The sequence below is a fragment of the Tachyglossus aculeatus genome, chromosome 17, assembly GCF_015852505.1.
Source record: "Tachyglossus aculeatus isolate mTacAcu1 chromosome 17, mTacAcu1.pri, whole genome shotgun sequence".
Classification (NCBI taxonomy): domain Eukaryota; kingdom Metazoa; phylum Chordata; class Mammalia; order Monotremata; family Tachyglossidae; genus Tachyglossus; species Tachyglossus aculeatus.
In genome coordinates, this window is record NC_052082.1 from 12,612,106 (window position 1) to 12,632,004 (window position 19,899).

General features: G+C 46.2%; 1 protein-coding gene across 1 annotated transcript in view; it reads right to left on the reverse strand.

The window, feature by feature from the left end:
- The window catches only part of FRAS1 (Fraser extracellular matrix complex subunit 1), a 210,436-nt gene that overhangs the window by 124,584 nt on the left and 65,953 nt on the right, over window positions 1–19,899 (reverse strand). Inside the window, 4 exon segments of the mRNA XM_038759168.1 lie at window positions 8,576–8,719; window positions 11,082–11,222; window positions 12,369–12,542; window positions 16,036–16,176. Coding sequence (XP_038615096.1) covers window positions 8,576–8,719; window positions 11,082–11,222; window positions 12,369–12,542; window positions 16,036–16,176 — 600 coding nt within the window.

Below are 19,899 nucleotides of genomic sequence, written 5' to 3' on the forward strand. Positions count from 1 at the left end.
TAGAGTAATAAATACGTACAAACATATATACATATATATATAGAAGTGGTAGACAGACAACAAAACATATAAACCAAATAAAATAAATATGTACAAGTAAAAGAAATAGAGTAATAAATACGCACCAACATATATACATATATATAGAAGGGGGAGACAGACAACAAAACATATAAACCAAATAAAATAAATATGTACAAGTAAAAGAAATAGAGTAATAAATATGTACAAACAGATATACATCTATATAGAAGGGGGAGACAGACAACAAAACATATAAACCAAATAAAATAAATATGTACAAGTAGAAGAAATAGAGTAATAAATATGTACAAACATATATACATATATATAGAAGGGGGAGACAGACAACAAAACATATAAACCAAACAAAATAAATATGTACAAGTAGAAGAAATAGAGTAATAAATATGTACAAACATATATACATCTATATAGAAGGGGGAGACAGACAACAAAACATATAAACCAAATAAAATAAATATGTACAAGTAAAAGAAATAGAGTAATAAATATGTACAAACATATATACACATGTATAGAAGGGGGAGACAGACAACAAAACATATAAACCAAATAAAATAAATATGTACAAGTAGAAGAAATAGAGTAATAAATACGTACAAACATATATACATATATATATAGAAGGGGGAGACAGACAACAAAACATATAAACCAAATAAAATAAATATGTACAAGTAGAAGAAATAGAGTAATAAATATGTACAAACAGACATACATATATATAGAAGGGGGAGACAGACAACAAAACATATAAACCAAATAAAATAAATATGTACAAGTAGAAGAAATAGAGCAATAAATATGTACAAACATATATACATATATATATAGAAGGGGGAGACAGACAACAAAACATAAACCAAATAAAATGAGTATGTACAAGTAGAAGAAATAGAGTAATAAATATGTACAAACATATATATAGAAGGGGGAGACAGACAACAAAACATATAAACCAAATAAAATAAATAAATATGAACAAGCAAAATAGCGTAATAAATATGTACAAACATATATACATATATATAGAAGGGGGAGACAGACAACAAAACATATAAAGCAAATAAAATAAATACGTACAAGTAAAAGAAACAGAGTAATAAATATGTACAAACATATATACATATATATAGAAGGGGGAGACAAACAAAACATATAAACCAAATAAAATAAATAGAATAAATATGAACAAGCAAAATAGCGTAATAAATATGTACAAACAGACATACATATATATAGAAGGGGGAGACAGACAACAAAACATATAAACCAAATAAAATAAATATGCACAAGTAAAAGAAATAGAGTAATAAATATGTACAAACATATATACATATATATAGAAGGGGGAGACAGACAACAAAACATAAACCAAATAAAATGAATATGTACAAGTAGAAGAAATAATAGAGTAATAAATATGTACAAACATATATATAGAAGGGGGAGACAGACAACAAAACATATAAACCAAATAAAATAAATATGTACAAGTAAAAGAAATAGAGTAATAAATATGCACAAACATATATACATGTATACAGAAGGGGGAGACAGACAACAAAACATATAAAGCAAATAAAATAAAGATGTACAAGTAAAATAAATAGAGTAATAAATATGTACAAACATATATACATATATATATAGAAGGGGGAGACAGACAACAAAACATATAAACCAAATAAAATAAATATGTACAAGTAAAATAAATAGAGTAATAAATATGTACAAACAGATATACATGTATATAGAAGGGGGAGACGGACAACAAAACATATAAACCAAATAAAATAAATATGTACAAGTAAAAGAGAGTAATAAATATGTACAAACATATACATATATATACTGAGCCCCTTCCTTCCTCTCCCCCTCGTCCCCCTCTCCATCCCCCCATCTTACCTCCTTCCCTTCCCCACAGCACCTGTATATATGTATATATGGTTGTACATATTTATTACTCTATTTATTTATTTATTTATTTATTTATTTATTTATTTATTTATTTTACTTGTACATTTCTATCCTATTTATTTTATTTTGTTGGTATGTTTGGTTCTGTTCTCTGTCTCCCCCTTTTAGACTGTGAGCCCACTGTTGGGTAGGGACTGTCTCTATGTGTTGCCAATTTGTACTTCCCAAGCGCTTAGTACAGTGCTCTGCACATAGTAAGCGCTCAATAAATACGATTGATTGATTGACTGATTGATCATTAACAAAATAAATAGAATAGTAAATATGGACAAGTAAAATAGAGTAATAAATCTGTACAAGCATATATACAGGTGCGTGGGGAGGGGAAGGCGGGGGGGGATGAGGAAGGGGAGAGGAAGGAAGGGGCTGAGTGTGGGAAGGCCTCCTGGAGGAGGTGAGCTCTCAGTAGGGCTCTGAAGGGAGGAAGAGAGCTAGCTTGGCCGATGTGCGGAGGGAGGGCATTCCGGGCCAGGGGGAGGACGTGGGCCGGGGGTCGACGGCGGGACAGGCGAGAATGAGGTACAGTGAGGTACATGATTATGATTATTAACAAAAAAAATTAAATGATGGCATTTATTAAGCGCTTACGCTGTGCAAAGCACTGTACTAAGCGCTGGGGAGGTTACAAGGTGATCAGGTTGTCCCATGGCAGGGGCTCACAGTCTTAATCCCCATTTTACTAGATGCGGTAACTGAGGCCCAGAGAAGTGAAGTGACTGTGAAGTGATAGCGAACAATAATAACAGAGTAGGTTGAACAGGATCAGTAAATAAATATGATTGAATATCCGTTTTCCCTTTCTCGACTGTGAGCCTGTTGTTGGGTAGGGACCGTCTCTACAGGTTGCCAACTTGGACTTCCCAAGCGCTCAGTCCAGTGCTCTGCACACAGTAAGCGCTCAATAAATACGATTGATTGAATGAATGAATGAACGAATGAATGATCAGCATAGCCCAGCTTCCCGCCAATGCTGTGAGGAGGGAAAGGGTGGGGGGGTGGGGCACCTTCAACTTTGACTCAACTAACCATGTCACCAAGACCACAAACCACAAGGCACTGAGAGGCAGTCTGCTCACCGCATTATAAGAGCTCACCTCCTCCAGGAGGCCTTCCCAGACTGAGCCCCTTCCTTCCTCTCCCCCTCGTCCCCCTCTCCATCCCCCCATCTTACCTCCTTCCCTTCCCCACAGCACCTGTATATATGTATATATGGTTGTACATATTTATTACTCTATTTATTTATTTATTTATCTTACTTGTACATTTCTATCCTATTTATTTTATTTTGTTGGTATGTTTGGTTCTGTTCTCTGTCTCCCCCTTTCAGACTGTGAGCCCACTGTTGGGTAGGGACTGTCTCTATGTGTTGCCAATTTGTACTTCCCAAGCGCTTAGTACAGTTCTCTGCACATAGTAAGTGCTCAATAAATACGATTGATTGATTGATTATAACAACTGTGGTATTTGTTAAGCGCTTACTATGTGCCCAGCTCTCGACTAAGCACCGTGGTAGATAACAATAGTAATGATAATAATGGCATTTATTAAGCACTTACTATGTGCAAAGCACTGTTCTAAGTGCTGGGGAAGTTACAAGGTGATCAGGTTGTTCCACGGGGGGCTCACAGTCTTAATCCCCATTTTACAGATGAGGTAACTGAGGCCCAGAGAAGTTAAGTGACTTGCCCAAGGTCACACAGCTGACAATTGGTGGAGCCGGAATTTGAACCCATGACCTCGGACTCCAAAGCCCATGCTCTTTCCACTGAGCCACGCTGCTTCAGTGAAGTAGATACAAGATCATCAGGTCAGACACCGTCCCCGTCCCATATGGGGATCCCGGCCAAAGTAGGAGAGAGAACAGGAATTTAATCCCCATTTAACAGGTGAAGAAACTGAGGCACGGAGAAGTTAGGTGATTTTCCCAAGGTCACAAAGTAGGCAAGTGGGAGAGCCAGGATTAAAACCCAGGTCCTGATTCCCGGTTCCCAGGCCATGCTTTTTTCTTATTTTAATGGCATTTGTTAGGCACTTACTATGTTCCAGGCATTGTACTTTTAGACTGTGAGCCCACTGTTGGGTAGGGACTGTCTCTATATGTTGCCAACTTGTACTTCCCAAGCGCTTACTACAGTGCTCTGCACACAGTAAGCGCTCAATAAATACGATTGATGATGATGATGATTGTACAAAGCGCGTGGGCAATAATAACAATGGCATTTGTTAAGCGCTTACTATGTGCAAAGCACTGTTCTTAGCGCTGGGGAGATTACAAGGTGATCAGGCTGTGCCATGCGGGGCTCACAGTCTTAATCCCCATTTTACAGATGAGGGAACTGAGGCACAGAGAAGTCAAGTGACTTGCCCCAAGTCACACAATTGGCAGAACCAGAATTTGAACCCATGACCTCTGACTCCCAAGCCCGGGCTCTTTCCACTGAGGCAGACTCAAGACAGTTAAGTTGGACACATTCCACATAGGGCTCACAGTCTTAATCCCCATTTTACAGATGAGGTTAACAGAGGCAGGGAGAAGTAAAGTGACTTGCCCAAGGTCTCACAGCAGATGAGCGGCGGAGCCGGGATTAGAACCCAGGTCCTCCGAGCCCATGCTCTTTCCACTAGGCAAAATTCAGTAATGATGATGATGATGATGGCATTTGTTAAGCGCTTACTATGTGCAAAGCACTGTTCTAAGTGCTGTGGGGGATACAAGGTGATCAGGTTGCCCCACAGGGGACTCACAGTCTTAATCCCCATTTTACAGATGAGGTAACTGAGGCTCAGAGAAGTTAAGTGACTTGCCCAAGGTCACACAGCAGACATGTGGCAGAGCTGGGATAAGCTTCAGTTGCGTTCACACAGACCCAGTGTCACCCCCAAAGTGTTTCGGTCCCAACAGAAGCAGCGTGGCTCAGTGGCAAGAGCCAGGGCTTGGGAGTCAGAGGTCATGGGTTCAAATCCCGGCTCTGCCACTTGCCATTCATTCATTCATTCAATCGTATTTATTGAGCGCTTACTGTGTGCAGAGCACTGTACTAAGCACTTGGGAAGTACAAGTTGGCAACACGTAGAGACAGTCCCTACCCAACAGCAGGCTCACAGTCTAGAAGGGGGAGAGCTTGTCAGCTGGGTGACTTCGGGCAAGTCACTTCACTTCTCTGGGCCTCAGTTCCCTCATCTGCAAAATGGGGATGAAGACTGTGAGCCCCCCGTGGGACAACCTGATGACCGTGTAACCTCCCCAGCGCTTAGAACAGTGCTTTGCACATAGTAAGCGCTTAATAAATGCTACCATTATTATTATTACAAGGTGATCGGGTTGTCAGGTGATCAGGTTAAGACTGTGAGTCCCCTGTGGGACAACCTGATTGCCTTGTAATCTCCCCAGAGCTTAGAACAGTGTTTTGCACATAGTAAGCGCTTAATAAATGCTACTATTATTATTATTATTATTATTATTAACAGGACGCCTCCTTCCTCCCTGGAACCTCCCAAGGGTGATCTGAGAGGGTCGGCACAGCCTGGTGGAGCCTTGTGCCCCTGGGTCTCGTCTCTCTGTCTTTCCCCACCCCAATCTCTCCTCTAAAGAGGGAGCTGGGAATTCCAGCTGGGAAAGATGAAGGCAGGAGGACACCTGGGAGCTCCGGAATGTTTCCCTCTTCTAGAGATCAAAGAAGACACTTTCATTCAAAGGAGGGAGCAGGGAAGGGAGTCAGCCCAGCAGGGTGGGTAAGTGGGTGGACTGGTAGACACATCAGCCTGGAGCCAGCCCGCTGGATCTCCCCTTCCTTCCTTCCCTCCCGCCCCCAGATCCCCTTCGCTCTCTGGGGGAGCGCTCCGCTCCTGCCGGGGCTCAACCGCACCAGCCGTATCTCTTGTTTGATAGACTTGGAAAAAATACCCACATGCAGAGGCTCTGAGCCGGCTCTGAGCCGGCTGGAACGGTGCCCAGGATGTGTTGGAACGGGTCTGGGTGATAGATCACCCGCCGTTTTTCTTTTTTCTAAATAGGTGAAGGCCCCCGAGGGTTCTGGTGCTGGTCTGGGAGCGATAGGACGCCTCTGGAAATGATCCACCGCCCCCCGCCCCGCCACCTCTCAGCGGTGGCCCCAAGCAGGAGGAAGGATGCTCCTGTGATGTGAGACTGTGAACCCACTGTTGGGTAGGGACTGTCTCTATGCGTTGCCAACTTGTACTTCCCAAGCGCTTAGTACAGTGCTCTGCACACAGTAAGCGCTCAATAAATACGGTTGATGATGATGTGAGAGCCAGCGGGGAATCGGTGGGGTTGATGCACTGATTTTGCCCCCAACAAATGGCCTTACCCAGGGTCATTTCTGAACTAGGGTCAGAAAAACCTTCCCGGTCTTGGGGCAGGGGCCTCTGCAGCGGGTAGGGGAAGCCAACGGCGACGGTGGATGAGAGAGGAAAGGTGAAGAGAACCAGGCCCAATTAAAGTCTGCCCAGCTACCCCCACCCCCACGGCAGCAGGAGTGCCCTAAGTCAGATCCTTCCCCAAATCAATCAATCAATCATATTTATTGAGCACTTACTGTGTGCAGAGCACTGTACTAAGCTCTTGGGAAGTACAAGCTGGCAACATATAGAGAGTCCCTACCCAACAGTGGGCTCACAGTCTAGAAGGCGGAGACAGAACAAAACAAAACATATTAACAAAATAAAACAAATAGAATAGTAAATATGTACAAGTAAGGCGGGGCACATTCCCAAGGGGTGAGGGAAATCCTCCTTTCTCCGCCTCCACCATGGGCGCGGATCTTAGGGCCAAGCTATTCGGTGCACACACACAACTTGGTGGGCCACCACCTCTGGATTTTTCCACCAGAAAAGAACCCCAGCTCCGTCGTAGGCATAGGGCATGCCCACCCGTGACGTGCCGTCACAGAGGTACCCACACGGGATGTACTTTCACAGCGTGTACTTACACACTTTTCATTCATTCGGTCGTATTGATGGAGCGCTTACCGGGTGCAGAGCACTGTACTAAGCGCTTGGGAAGTACAAGCTGGTGCAGGACACGGTATCCCAGTGTGTACTCACATGGAGTCTATTGGTTCATGGCACACATGCGAAGGGAGAACCCACACAGGATGTACCAGGATAGGGTGTACCCACACAGAGACAACCAGGACTGGGGCTCCCTGCATATAGAAAACTAGGACAAGGTGTTTGGACATAAAGAGAAAGAGGACAGAGTGCATCATCGCAGGGAGAATCAGGACAGTGTTCAAAGACAGAATGAGGACAGGATGGACCATCGCAGGAAGAATCAGGACAGGGCGTACCCACAAAAGGAGAATCAGGGAAGGGGGTACCCACACAGTCCCATCTCCTCCAAGAAGCCTTCCCCGACTAAACCCCCCTCTCCTCTTCTCCCAACTCTCTTCTCCTTCACCCTGACTTGCTCCCTTCATTCCTTTGCCCGTTGTTGGGTGGGGATTGTCTCTATCTGTTGCCAAGTTGTACTTTCCAAGCGCTTAGTAGAGTGCTCTGCACAGAGTAAGCGCTCAATAAATATGACTGACTGACAATGAATTCTCCTTTCCAGCCCCACAGCACAAATGTATGTATCTGTCATTGTGAGGAGCTGCATGGCATAGTAGATTGAGAACGGGGCTGGGAGTCAGAAGGTCAGGGGTTCTAATCCCAGCTCTGCCACTTGTCTGCTGTGTGACCCTGGGCAAGTCACTTCACTTCTCTGGGCCTCAGTTATCTCATCTGTAAAAAAATGGGGATTAAGAGTGTGAGCCCAATGTGGTAATGGGACTGTGTCCCACCTGATTAATTTGTATCTACCACAGTGTTTAGAAGAGTGCTTGGCATATAGTAAGCACTTAACAAGTACCATAATTATTGACTGCTTCTGGGAGGCCTTCCCAGACGGAGCCTCCTCCTTCCTCTCCCCCTCCTCCCCCTCTCCATCACTTCCTTCCCTTCCCCACAGCACCTGTATATATGTATATATGTTTTTATGTATTTATTACTCTATTTATTTTACTTGTACATATTCTATTTATTTTATTTTGCTAACATGTTTTGTTTTGTTCTCTGACTCCCCCTTCTAGACTGTGAGCCCACTGTTGGGTAGGGACCGTCTCTATATGTTGCCAACTTGTACTTCCCAAGCGCTTAGTACAGTGCTCTGCACACAGTAAGCACTCAATAAATACGATTGAATGAATGAATGATTATTTATTTATTTATTTGTTTGTTTGTTTATATTAATGTCCATCTCCTGCTCTAGACTGTGAGCTCATTGTGGGTAGAGAATGTGTCTGTTGTACTGTACTCTCCCAAGCGCTTAGTACAGTGCTTAGTACACAATAATTGTACAGATGACTTAACTGAGGCCCAGAGAAGTTAAGCGACTTGCCCAAGGTCACACAGCAGACATGTGACGGAATCAGAATTAGAACTCAGGCCCTTCGGATTCACAGGCCTGCGCTCTTTCCACTAAGCCACGCTGTGGAGCGGCCAGTCGAGGCTGGGCTTCCAACCGGCTCCAAGAGTCTTGCCCGCCACTCACCCGCACAGGAGCCCACGAGGTCGAGATACTGCCCGTCCCGGCAGCCATTCCGGCAGGTTCCGCCACTGAGGGCCGCGTGCGGGTGGCACGCGGTGCAGTCGGAGTCTGAGCCCGCATGGCACTCTCGGCAGGTCGGGTGACAGGCTGGGGAAAGACCCAAATCTCAGCGCCGGGCCCTGGGGCCTCCACATGCACCCGCTTCACACGGGACAGCAAGTCCACGTGACCGTCCGTCGCTGGGGGAACCGGGATTTCCCAAGTCGCGGGAAGGGGAAGGGTCCAGCGGTGGCCAGAGTCGGCCCCGGGGACCTACCGAGCTGACGGGCTGCTCACCAGCCCTGGCACTGCCAAGCTCTGGGACAGCGATGTGCCCCAGCAAACCCTGGGGCATTGGCGGCCTCCCAATGGGTCAGTCTGGTGAGCCAGGAACAGAGAAGCCAAACAGGTGAGAAGTGTGTCCCCTCCCTGTGCCAGCTGACTAAAATGGACCCAACTGGACAGGAAAGAATGGGGAAACTCGTTGTTTTCATCGTGGGCTTGATAGTTAAGGGGAAAAGGGTGAGCCCCCATTCAAACTCCCTCCTACCTAAAAATGGAAACAGCAACCAGCTCTCCGGGGCTGTTCCGGGTTCTCCAGCCCCGAGGCAGGGGCTGGACCAGATGACCTTTGCAACGGCTCCAGCTCTGAGAGTGAGCGGTCCTAGGCCTGGCCCCTGGAATCCTCCTCCTCATTCCCCCCGCCCTACCTCCTTCCCCTCCCCACAGCACCTGTATATATGTTTGTACAGATTTATTACTCTATTTTACTTGTACATATTTACTATTCATTCTGTTAATGATGTGCACCTAGCTTTATTTCTATTTATTCTGACAACACCTGTCCACATGTTTTGTTTTGTTGTCTGTCTCCCCCTTCTAGACTGTGAGCCTGTTGCTGGGTAGGAACCGTCTCTATATGTTGCCACCTTGTATTTCCCAAGCTCTTAGTACAGTGCTCTGCACACAGTAAGCGCTCAATAAATACGATTGAATAGTGAACGAATGGAGTCACAGATCCGGCCCAGGGGGGCAGTGCAGCCGAAGGTTCCTCTGGTCAGTTTTCCTCACTGTGGGGATGCTCTCACCCTACATTCCAGACCCTCTCCTCTCCAAGATCCCGAGGCCCAGACACACTCGGAAAGGTCACCGGCCTCTTCCCACCCGCAAAATGGAGCACCAGTTGACCCTTGCCTCCCACTCTGGGGGTAACTAAGCCACCACACCTCCCACAAAACAAACATTCTGGGATGAATCCAGTCATCCCCTCGAGGTGGGACGGGCAAGGGCAGAGCCAACCTCACCAACACACCCCGGTGCCCGCTGAAGGCCCACTGCACCGACAGGTTCAGTCCGAGAAGCGGTAGGAGACTTGCCCGCCCAGCCCGGGGCAGGGCCGAGATTTGGGGCCCAGGCTGGGGCTGGGGCCGGAAAATATCGCCCTGGCGACCCTGAGGCGGAGAAGACCAAGAGCTGAGGAGCGTAAAGATCAAACAGAGGGCAGGCTGAGGTCACGACCAGCCCCACATCCTCGAGGCTCCGACGACTTGGACACGGAGAATCCAGAGTCATCCGGAAGGGCTCTTCTTTCCCAGCCATCCTCCCCTGATCGGGAGAGGGCGGGAGGGTCACTTCTGGGATCCCATCTTCCCAACGGAGGGGGAAGGGGCCGGAAAAGGTCCTGAGTGATTTCTCCCTTTGCTGGAGTCCCGGGGGCCTCGAACAAGGCTTCAGGCCGAGGTGGCCGAGGCTTCGTCTCACCGCAGGGACAGGCTCAGAGCTGCTTTCACCAAGTGAGACACCTTTTTGCTGTAACTTGATCTCATCATCTCACTGCTGACCTCTCGCCCACATCCTGTCCCTGGCCTGGGACACCCTCCCTCCTCATATTTGACAATTACTCTCCTCCCTTTCAAAGCCTTATTGAAGGCACATCTCCCTAAGCCCTCTTTTCCTTTTCTTCCGCTCCCTTCTGCATCGCCCTGACTTGCTCCCTTTATTCATCCTCCCTCCCACCCCCACGGCACTTATGCCCATACCTGTAAATTTTCTATATTATTGTCTGTCTCCCCCTCTAGAATGTAACCTCTTTTTGGGCAGGGAATGTGTCTGTTATATTGCTATAGTGTACTCTCCCAAGCACTTAGTACAGACCTCTGCACACAGTAAGTGCTCAATAAATATGATTGACTGACTGACTGACAGGCTGAGTAAGCCAAGGGCTCAGACAGCCACGGGTTCAGCTCTGGCTCTGCGCCAAAGGAGGCTGGGGTTGGAGGCGCCTTGTCTCCCTGCCATTTCCAAGGCGCGGTGCGGATCTGCTGAAATCCTCTTCCTCTGCCCGCACATTCTGGTCACGTTCCAGGGAAAGCGTAAGCCACGCTCAGCTGCCCCGGGGGGTTTCCACACCGTGTTCTGGCTGACCCTTAGCCCCAGGGAGCCCTCCACCCTCACCATCGCCCGCACTCACCGGAACAGGCCACCTCCTGCCTGAAGAACCCGGGCGGGCAGTGGGCGAGGCAGCGACCGTCGAGCAGCACGTGGGTAGAGGCACAGGCGGTGCAGTTATGCGGGCTGCTCCCCACACACGCCCCACAGGAGCCGTCACACGCTAGGCCCAGACAAGCAGGAACAGAAAGGAACAACCAGTGAAAACCCGCCGGGAGCCTGTATTTCCCCTTCCCTCCGGGAACGAGCAAGCCTGGGCACCACCGGCCAGCCCCCGTGCCGATGCCCAGGGCGCTCCGACTCCTGCAGCCAGACATGTAGTAAATGTTTCACAAATACCACTATTATTGTTACCATTCAGATGGGAGGCCTTCCCAGACTGAGCCCTCTCCTTCCTCTCCCCCTCTGCATCCCCGCTGCCTTACCTCCTTCCCCTCCCCACAGCACCTATCATCATCATCATCATCAATCGTATTTATTGAGCGCTTACTATGTGCAGAGCACTGTACTAAGCGCTTGGGAAGTACAAATTGGCAACATATAGAGACAGTCCCTACCCAACAGTGGGCTCGCAGTCTAAAAGAACACTGTACTAAGCACTTGAAAATATATATATATGTTTGTACATATTTATTACTCCATTTATTTTACTCGTACATATTTATTCTATTTATTTTATTTTGTTAATATCTTTTGTTTTGTTGTCTGTCTCCCGCTGTTGGGTAGGGACCGTCTCTATCTGTTGCCAACTTGTACTTCCCAAGCGCTTAGTCCAGTGCTCTGCACACAGTAAGCTCTCAATAAATACGACTGAATGAATGAATGAATGACTCTGTGCACCTGCCTCTCACCTGGAACTCCTCCCTCCTCAAATCCGACAATTACTCCCCCCAACCCCTGCCCGACTTCAAAGCCTTATTGAAAGCATATCTCCTCCAAGAGGCCTTCCCTAAGCCCTCCTTTCCTCTTCTCCCACTCCCTTCTGCATCGCCCTGACTTGCTCCCTTTATTCATCCCCCCGTCCCAGCCCCACGGCACTTACGTCCATACCTGTCATTTATTTATGTCTATTAATGACTGTCTCCCCCTCTAGACTGTAAGCATGTTGTGGGCAGCGAGTGTTTCTGTTTATTTTTTTATTGCACTCACCCAAGGACTGAGTACAGTGCTCTGCACACAGTAAGGGCTCAATAAATATGACCGACTAACTCACCTGAGCCCAGTTTGCGTCACTTCCCGACCCACTGGATGGACGTCCCTGCTACAGAGGTCTTCCCCTTGACCCCCGGGGTGGGTTTTCATTACCCACCTTCACAGAACCCAGTGTCCTTCAAGTAAAACTGGGGTTTGCACCGGGACAGACACGTGCCCACGGGGGTCTCCCGGAGATGCCGCTCTGCCTGCAGTCCCTCCTCCGGGTTCCAACAGCGGGTACAGTCAGATGGTCCTGGGCCCATGCAGCTCAGGCAAGACGGATGGCAAGCTGGAGGTAAGAACGGGAATTCGTTCATTCATTCATTGAATCGTACTTATTGAGCACTTACTGTGTGCAGAGCACTGTACTGAGCGCTTGGGAAGTCCAAGTTGGCAACATATAGAGACGGTCCCGACCCAACAGCGGGCTCACAGCCTAGAAGGGGGAGACAGACAACAAAACGAAACATACTAACGAAGTAAAATAAATAGAATACTTTTAGACTGTGAGCCCACTGTTGGGTAGGGACTGTCTCTATATGTTGCCAATTTGTACTTCCCAAGCGCTTAGTACAGTGCTCTGCACACAGTAAGCGCTCAATAAATACGATTGATGATGATGAAATAGAATAAATATGCACAAGTAAAATAAAAAATAGAGTAATAAATATGTACAAACATATATATATCTCCAGGTGCTGTGGGGAGGGGAAGGCGGTAAGGTGGGGAATCCAAGTTACACTGAAAAACGGGCTCTGGGCAACGCCACCCTTCGTGAGACATTAGTGCCCTCAGTGGCATCAAGGGCCCTGAGATGAATCAGTCAATCAACAGTATTTGTTGAGCGCTTCCAGGGGGCAGAGCACTGTACTAAGCGGTTGGAAGAGTAAAATACAGAGTTAGTAGGCATGTTCCCTGCCCACAAAGAGCTGAGAGTCTAGATGGTGAGCCTGCAGTTTAGAGACGGTTGTCCTCTTACAAATTAACCTTTATACTGAAGGAACTCACAGTCCCAGGTGAACCCAAGGTCACCCACAACTCTTCTTCCTAGTAACTTACCAAGGATCTATAATTCACGTATCTTTTTTTCTTTTGATTTGTTTTTTTTTTTATGGTATTTGTTAAGTACTCCACTATGTGCCACATACTGTACTAAATGCTAGGGCAGACACAAGCTAGTCAGGTTGGACACGGCCCCTGTTCCACATGGGCCTCACAGCCTTATTCCCCATTTTACAGATGAGGTAACTGAGGCACAGAGAAGTAAAGTGACTTGCCCAGGGTCCCACAGCAGAGAAGCGGCGGAGCTGGGATTGGAACCCAGGGCTTTCTAACTCCGAGGCCGGTGCTTTTTAAACTAGGCTATGCTGCTCTGCTAATCCTTCTTAATCCTTGCTTAATCTTTATCTAGCCTTCTGGCATCCCTAACGTTTTCCTCGAACATCTCAAATGCTTCCTTCTGACAACTCTCCATGGTAACCTGCTCTCTAATAACTCCCTAAGGGAACCGTCCCCCATGTGAATAGCTCACGGTGGAAAAATTTTCCCCCTCATAGAGAAGTAGCGTAGCCTAATAATAATAATGATGATGGCATTTGCGCTTAGTACAGTGCTCTGCACATAGCAAGCGCTCAATAAATACGATTGATGATTTGTTAAGCGCTTACTATGTGCAAAGCACCGTTCTAAGCGCTGGGGAGGTTACAAGGTGATCAGGTTGTCCCACGTGGGGCTCACAGTCTTAATCCCCATTTTACAGATGAGGTAACAGAGGCCCAAAGAAGTGAAGTGATTGCCCAAGGTCACACAGCTGAAAATTGGCAGAGCCGGGATTAGAACCCATGACCCCTGACTCCCAAGCCCGGGCTCTTTCCACTGAGCCACGCTGCTTGCTATGGAAAGAGCACAGGCTCGGGAGTCAGAGGACCCGGGTTCCAATCCCACCTCTGTCGCTTGCTGTGTGACCTTCAGCTAGTCACTTAACTTCTCTATGCCTCAGTTCCCTCATTTGCAAAATAGGGATTCAACACTTGTTTTCCCTCTTACTTAGACGGTGAGCCCCAGGTGGGACCTAATTATTCCCAGTACCAAACCCCAGTGTTTAGTACAGTGCTAGTAAGAGCTTAACAAATGCTATATTACTGACATTAATATTGATAATTCCCACCCACAAATTCATCCATACCCTTCTTATACCTGACAATCCTTTCTGCCCCCTGAATCTCCTTGCAAAGAGCCTTCATCATCTACGCCCTTGGATCTGTAACCTTTAAGCACTTGATATTCACCCTACCATAAGCCCCACGGCACTTATGGACATGTTTTAAATTTATCTTAATGTTTGTCTCCCCCTCTAGACTGTAAGCTTCTTGTGGGCAGGGGATGTGTCTACCAACCGGGTCATAGTGTATTTCAAATAAATAAATAGAGCAATAAATACGTACAGACATATATATATCCAGGTGCTGTGGGGAGGGGAAGGAGGTAAGGCGGGGAATCCAAGTTACACTGAAAAACGGGCACCGGGCAACGCCACCCTTTGTGAGACATTAGTGCCCTCAGTGGCATCAAGGGCACTGAGATGAATCAATCAATCAATCAATCGTATTTATTGAGCGCTTACTGTGTGCACAGCACTGTACTAAGCGCTTGGGAAGTACAAGTTGGCAACATATAGAGACAGTCCCTACCCAACAGTGGGCTCACAGTCGAAAAGGGGGGGCTCACAGTCGAAAAGGGGGGGCTCACAGCCTCAGTTACCTCATCTGTAAAATGGGGATTAAGACTGTGAGCCCCCTGTGGGACAACCTGATCGCCTTGCAACCTCCCCAGTGCTTAGAACAGTGCTTTGCACATAGTAAGCACTTAATAAATGCCATTATGATTGTTATTATTATATACAACCTTGATGAGGTTTAGGGGAGAAAAGTCATTCGTTCATTCATTCATTCAATCGTATTTATTGAGCGCTTACTGTGTGCAGTGCACTGGACTAAGCGCTTGGGAAGTCCAAGTTGGCAACATATAGAGACGGTCCCTACCCAACAGCGGGCTCACAGTCTAGAAGGGGGAGACAGAGAACAAATCAATCAATCAATCAATCGTATTTATTGAGCGCTTACTGTGTGCAGAGCACTGCACTAAGCGCTTGGGAAGTACAAGCTGGCAACATACAGAGACAGTCCCTACCCAACAGCGGGCTCACAGTCTAGAAGGGGGAGACAGACAACAAATCAATCAATCAATCGTATTTATTGAGCGCTTACTGTGTGCAGAGCACTGCACTAAGCGCTTGGGAAGTCCAAGCTGGCAACATATAGAGACAGTCCCTACCCAACAGTGGGCTCACAGTCTAGAAGGGGGAGACAGACAACAAATCAATCAATCAATCAATCGTGTTTATTGAGCGCTTACTGTGTGCAGAGCACTGCACTAAGCGCTTGGGAAGTACAAGCTGGCAACATATAGAGACAGTCCCTACCCAACAGTGGGCTCACAGTCTAAAAGGGGGAGACAGACAATAAAACAAAACATATTAACAAAATAAAATAGAATAGTAAACATGTACAAGTAAAATAGAGTAATAAATACGTACAGAGTCATCATCATCATCATCATCAATCGTATTTATTGAGCGCTTACTATGTGCAGAGCACTGGACTAAGCGCTTGGGAAGTACAAATTGGCAACACAGAGTCAGGGTCTTCCAACGAAAGACTCCCAGACCAAAGCTGAAGCTGCACGAGGCAGCTTGTGGGGAAGACAGGGATGTTATCAGTTACCTTGGCAGATCCCGTTTTGGGAATAAAAGCTCGCTCCGCAGCCGGGTAGACAGCGCCCTTGGTACAGAGCCAGCGAGGGGGAGCAGAGGGTGCAGTGGGTGGCAGAGGGTCCTGTACAACCGGCGCAAGAGATGTGGCAAGCTGGGAGAAACACAAGAATGCTGGGTTATCATCATCATCAATCGCATTTATTGAGCGCTTACTATGTGCAGAGCACTGGACTAAGCGCTTGGGAAGTACAAATTGGCAACATATAGAGACAGTCCCTACCCAACAGTGGGCTCACAGTCTAAAAGGGGGAGACAGAGAACAAAACCAAACATTCTAACAAAATAAAATAGAGTAGATATGTACAAGCACAATAAATAAATAAATAAATAGAGCAATAAATATGTACAAACATATATACACATATACAGGTGTTATAGAAGAACATGCAATAATAATAATGGAATTGGTAAAGCACTGGGATAGATACGTATCTATTCTATTTATTCTATTTATTAATTTTATTTCATTAGTGTGTTTGGTTTTGTTCTCTGTCTCCCCCTTTTAGACTGTGAGCCCACTGTTGGGTAGGGACTGTCTCTATGTGTTGCCAACTTGGACTTCCCAAGCGCTTAGTATAGTGCTCTGCACACAGGAAGCGCTCAATAAATACGATTGATGATGATGATGATGATAGATACAAGATAAGCCGATCAGACCCCTCCCTGATTCACGTGGGGCTCGCAGTCTAAGAAAGATCACGAGAAGCAGCACGGCCGAGCGGAAAGAGCATGGGTTTGGAAGTCAGAGGACCTGGGATCGAATCCTGCCTCGACCACTTGTCTGCTGGGTGACCTTGCTTTGGGCAAATCACTTAACTTCTCTGTGCCTCAGTTACCTCATCTGTAAAATGGGGCTTCATTCATTCAATCGTATTGATTGAGCGCTTACTGTGTGCAGAGCACTGTACTAAGCGCTTGGGAAGTACAAGTTGGCAACATATAGAGATGGTCCCTACCCAACGGCGGGGGGAATTAAGACTGTGAGGCCCCGCGTGTAACCTCCCCAGTGCTTAGAACAGTGCTTTGCACATAGTAAGCGCTTAATAAATGCCATCATCATTAAGTCACTTAACTTCTCTGTGCCTCAGTTCCCTCATCTGTAAAATGGGGATGAAGACTGTGAGCCCTACGTGGGGCAACCTGATCACCTTGTAACCTCCCTAGTGCTTAGAACGGTGCTTTACACATAGTAAGCACTTAATAAATGCCATTATTATTATTATTATTATTATTATTTAAATCCTCTGCATCTCAGTTTCCTCATCTATAATAAAATGGGGATTAAGACTGAACTGTTTGTGGGACAGGGACTGTGCCCAATCTGATTATGTTGTATCTACCACGGCACTTAGAACAGTGCCTGACACATAGTAAGCGCTTAACAAATACCAGAAAAAACAACATTTAACTCCCATTTTACAGATAAAGAAACTGAGGTACAGAGAAACAACACGGCTGAGCAGAAAGAGCATGGGGCTGGGAGTCAGAGGATCTAGACTCCAATCCCAGCTCTCCGCCAATTGCCTATGGGGAGGCAATTGCCTATGTACCAAGGGGAGGCCTTGGTAAACCAAGATCCTGTCTCTGCCCTCTGCCCCCCACCCATCATGGCCATGTAATCATCAACCCTGCTCACTCTCTGTCTCCACGGACAGATCTTCCTCTCTGTGAATGAACCCCACCCCTTGATCATCTTGGCTTATATTCAACTTTATCACCTTGTAACCTCCCCAGCGCTTAGAACAGTGCTTTGCACGTAGTAAGCGCTTAATAAATGCCATTATTATTATTATATTAAGCTCACTGTGGGTAGAAAATGTGTCTACTTATTTTTATATTGGACTCTCCCAAACCCTTAGTACATACAGAGAAGCAGCGTGGCTCAGTGGAAAGAGCACGGGCTTTGGAGTCATTCATTCATTCAATCGTATTTATTGAGCGCTTACTGTGTGCACAGCACTGTACTAAAGAGCTTGGGAAGTACAAGTTGGCAACATCTAGAGCCAGTCCCTACCCAACAGTGGGCTCACAGTCTAGAAGGGGGAGACAGAGAATAAAACAAAACATATTAACAAAATAAAATAAATAGAATATGTACAAATAAAATAAATAAATAGAGTAATAAATATTTACAAACATATATACATATATATAGGTGCTGTGGGGAGGGGAAGGAGGTAAGGCGGGTGTGTGGGGGGGGAATCAGGGGTCATGGGTTCAAATCCCGGCTCCGCCAATTGTCATAATTGGGCAAGTCACTTAACTTCTCTTTGCCTCAGTTACCTCATCTGTAAAATCAATCAATCAATTGTATTTATTGAGCGCTTACTGTGTGCAGAGCACTGGACTAAGCACTTGGGAAGTCCAAGCTGGCAACATATAGAGACAGTCCCTACCCAACAGTGGGCTCACAGTCTAAAAGGGGGAGACAGAGAACAAAACCAAACATATTAACAAAATAAAATAAATAGGATATGTACAAAATAAATAAATAAATAAATAAATAGAATAATAACTATGTACAAACATATATACATATATACAGGTGCTGTGGGGAAGGGAAGGAGGTAAGATGGAGATTAAGACTGTGAACCCTCCATGGGACAACCTGATCACCTTGTAACCTCCCCAGCGCTTAGAACCCTGCTTTGCACATAGTAAGTGCTTAATAAATGCCATCATTACAGTAAGCACTCAATAAATATGACTGACTGACACTGGCTTCCCTTCTTTCTTTTTTTAATGGTATTTTAATGGTATTTGTTCATTCATTCATTCATTTAATCATATTTATTGAGCGCTTACTGTGTGCAGAGCATTTGTTAATACTATGTGCTGGACACTGCTCTAAGCACTGGGCTAGATCCAAGGTAATCAGGTTGGACACAGTCCACGTCCCACATGGGGCTCACAGTCTTAATCCCCATTTTACAGAAGAGGTAACTGAGGCACAGGGAAGTGGATTTGAGCAAGGTCACGGAGCAGACATGGGATTAGAACCCAAGGCCTTCTGATTCCCAGGCAGGTGCTCTGTCATTAGGCCAAACTGCTTCTCTGCACCTTCTCTCTGGTTCTTTTCTGCCGTTCATCAGATGAGGTGATTAGAGGGGGGTTAATATGGTGCGGTCAATAAATACGATCGAATGAACGGTGGCAGAACGGCGCCTTTGGTTTTGTTTGCTCTCTCCTTTCTAGCATACTTGGTTGACTTTTCACCTGCCGCTGAGCCTCGAACTCATGAACGGGGGGACAGGTCAACCATGACTTGATGATCTCTTTGCTGAATGGTGACCGTCAGATCTGTGTCCACCATCATCATCATCAACAATCGTATTTATTGAGCGCTTACTGTGTGCAGAGCACTGTACTAAGCGCTTGGGAAATACAAGTTGGCAACATATAGAGGCAGTCCCTACCCAACAGTGGGCTCACAGTCTATAAGCGGGAGACAGAGAACAAAACCAAACCTACTAACAAAATAAAATAAATAGAATAGATATGTACAAGTAAAATAAATAAATAAATAGAGTAACAAATCTGTACAAACATATATACATATATACAGGTGCTATGGGGAAGGGAAGGAGTTAAGATGGGGGGGATGGAGAGGGGGATGAGAAGCAGTGTGGCCCAGTGGAAAGAGCATGGGCTTGGGAGTCAGAGGTCATGGGTTCAAATCCCAGCTCTGCCGCTTGTCAGCTGGGTGACTCTGGGCCAGTCACTTCACTTCTCTGGGCCTCAGTTACCTCATCTGTAAAATGGGGATTAAGATTGTGAGCCCCACGTGGGACCACCTGATCACTTTGTATCCTTC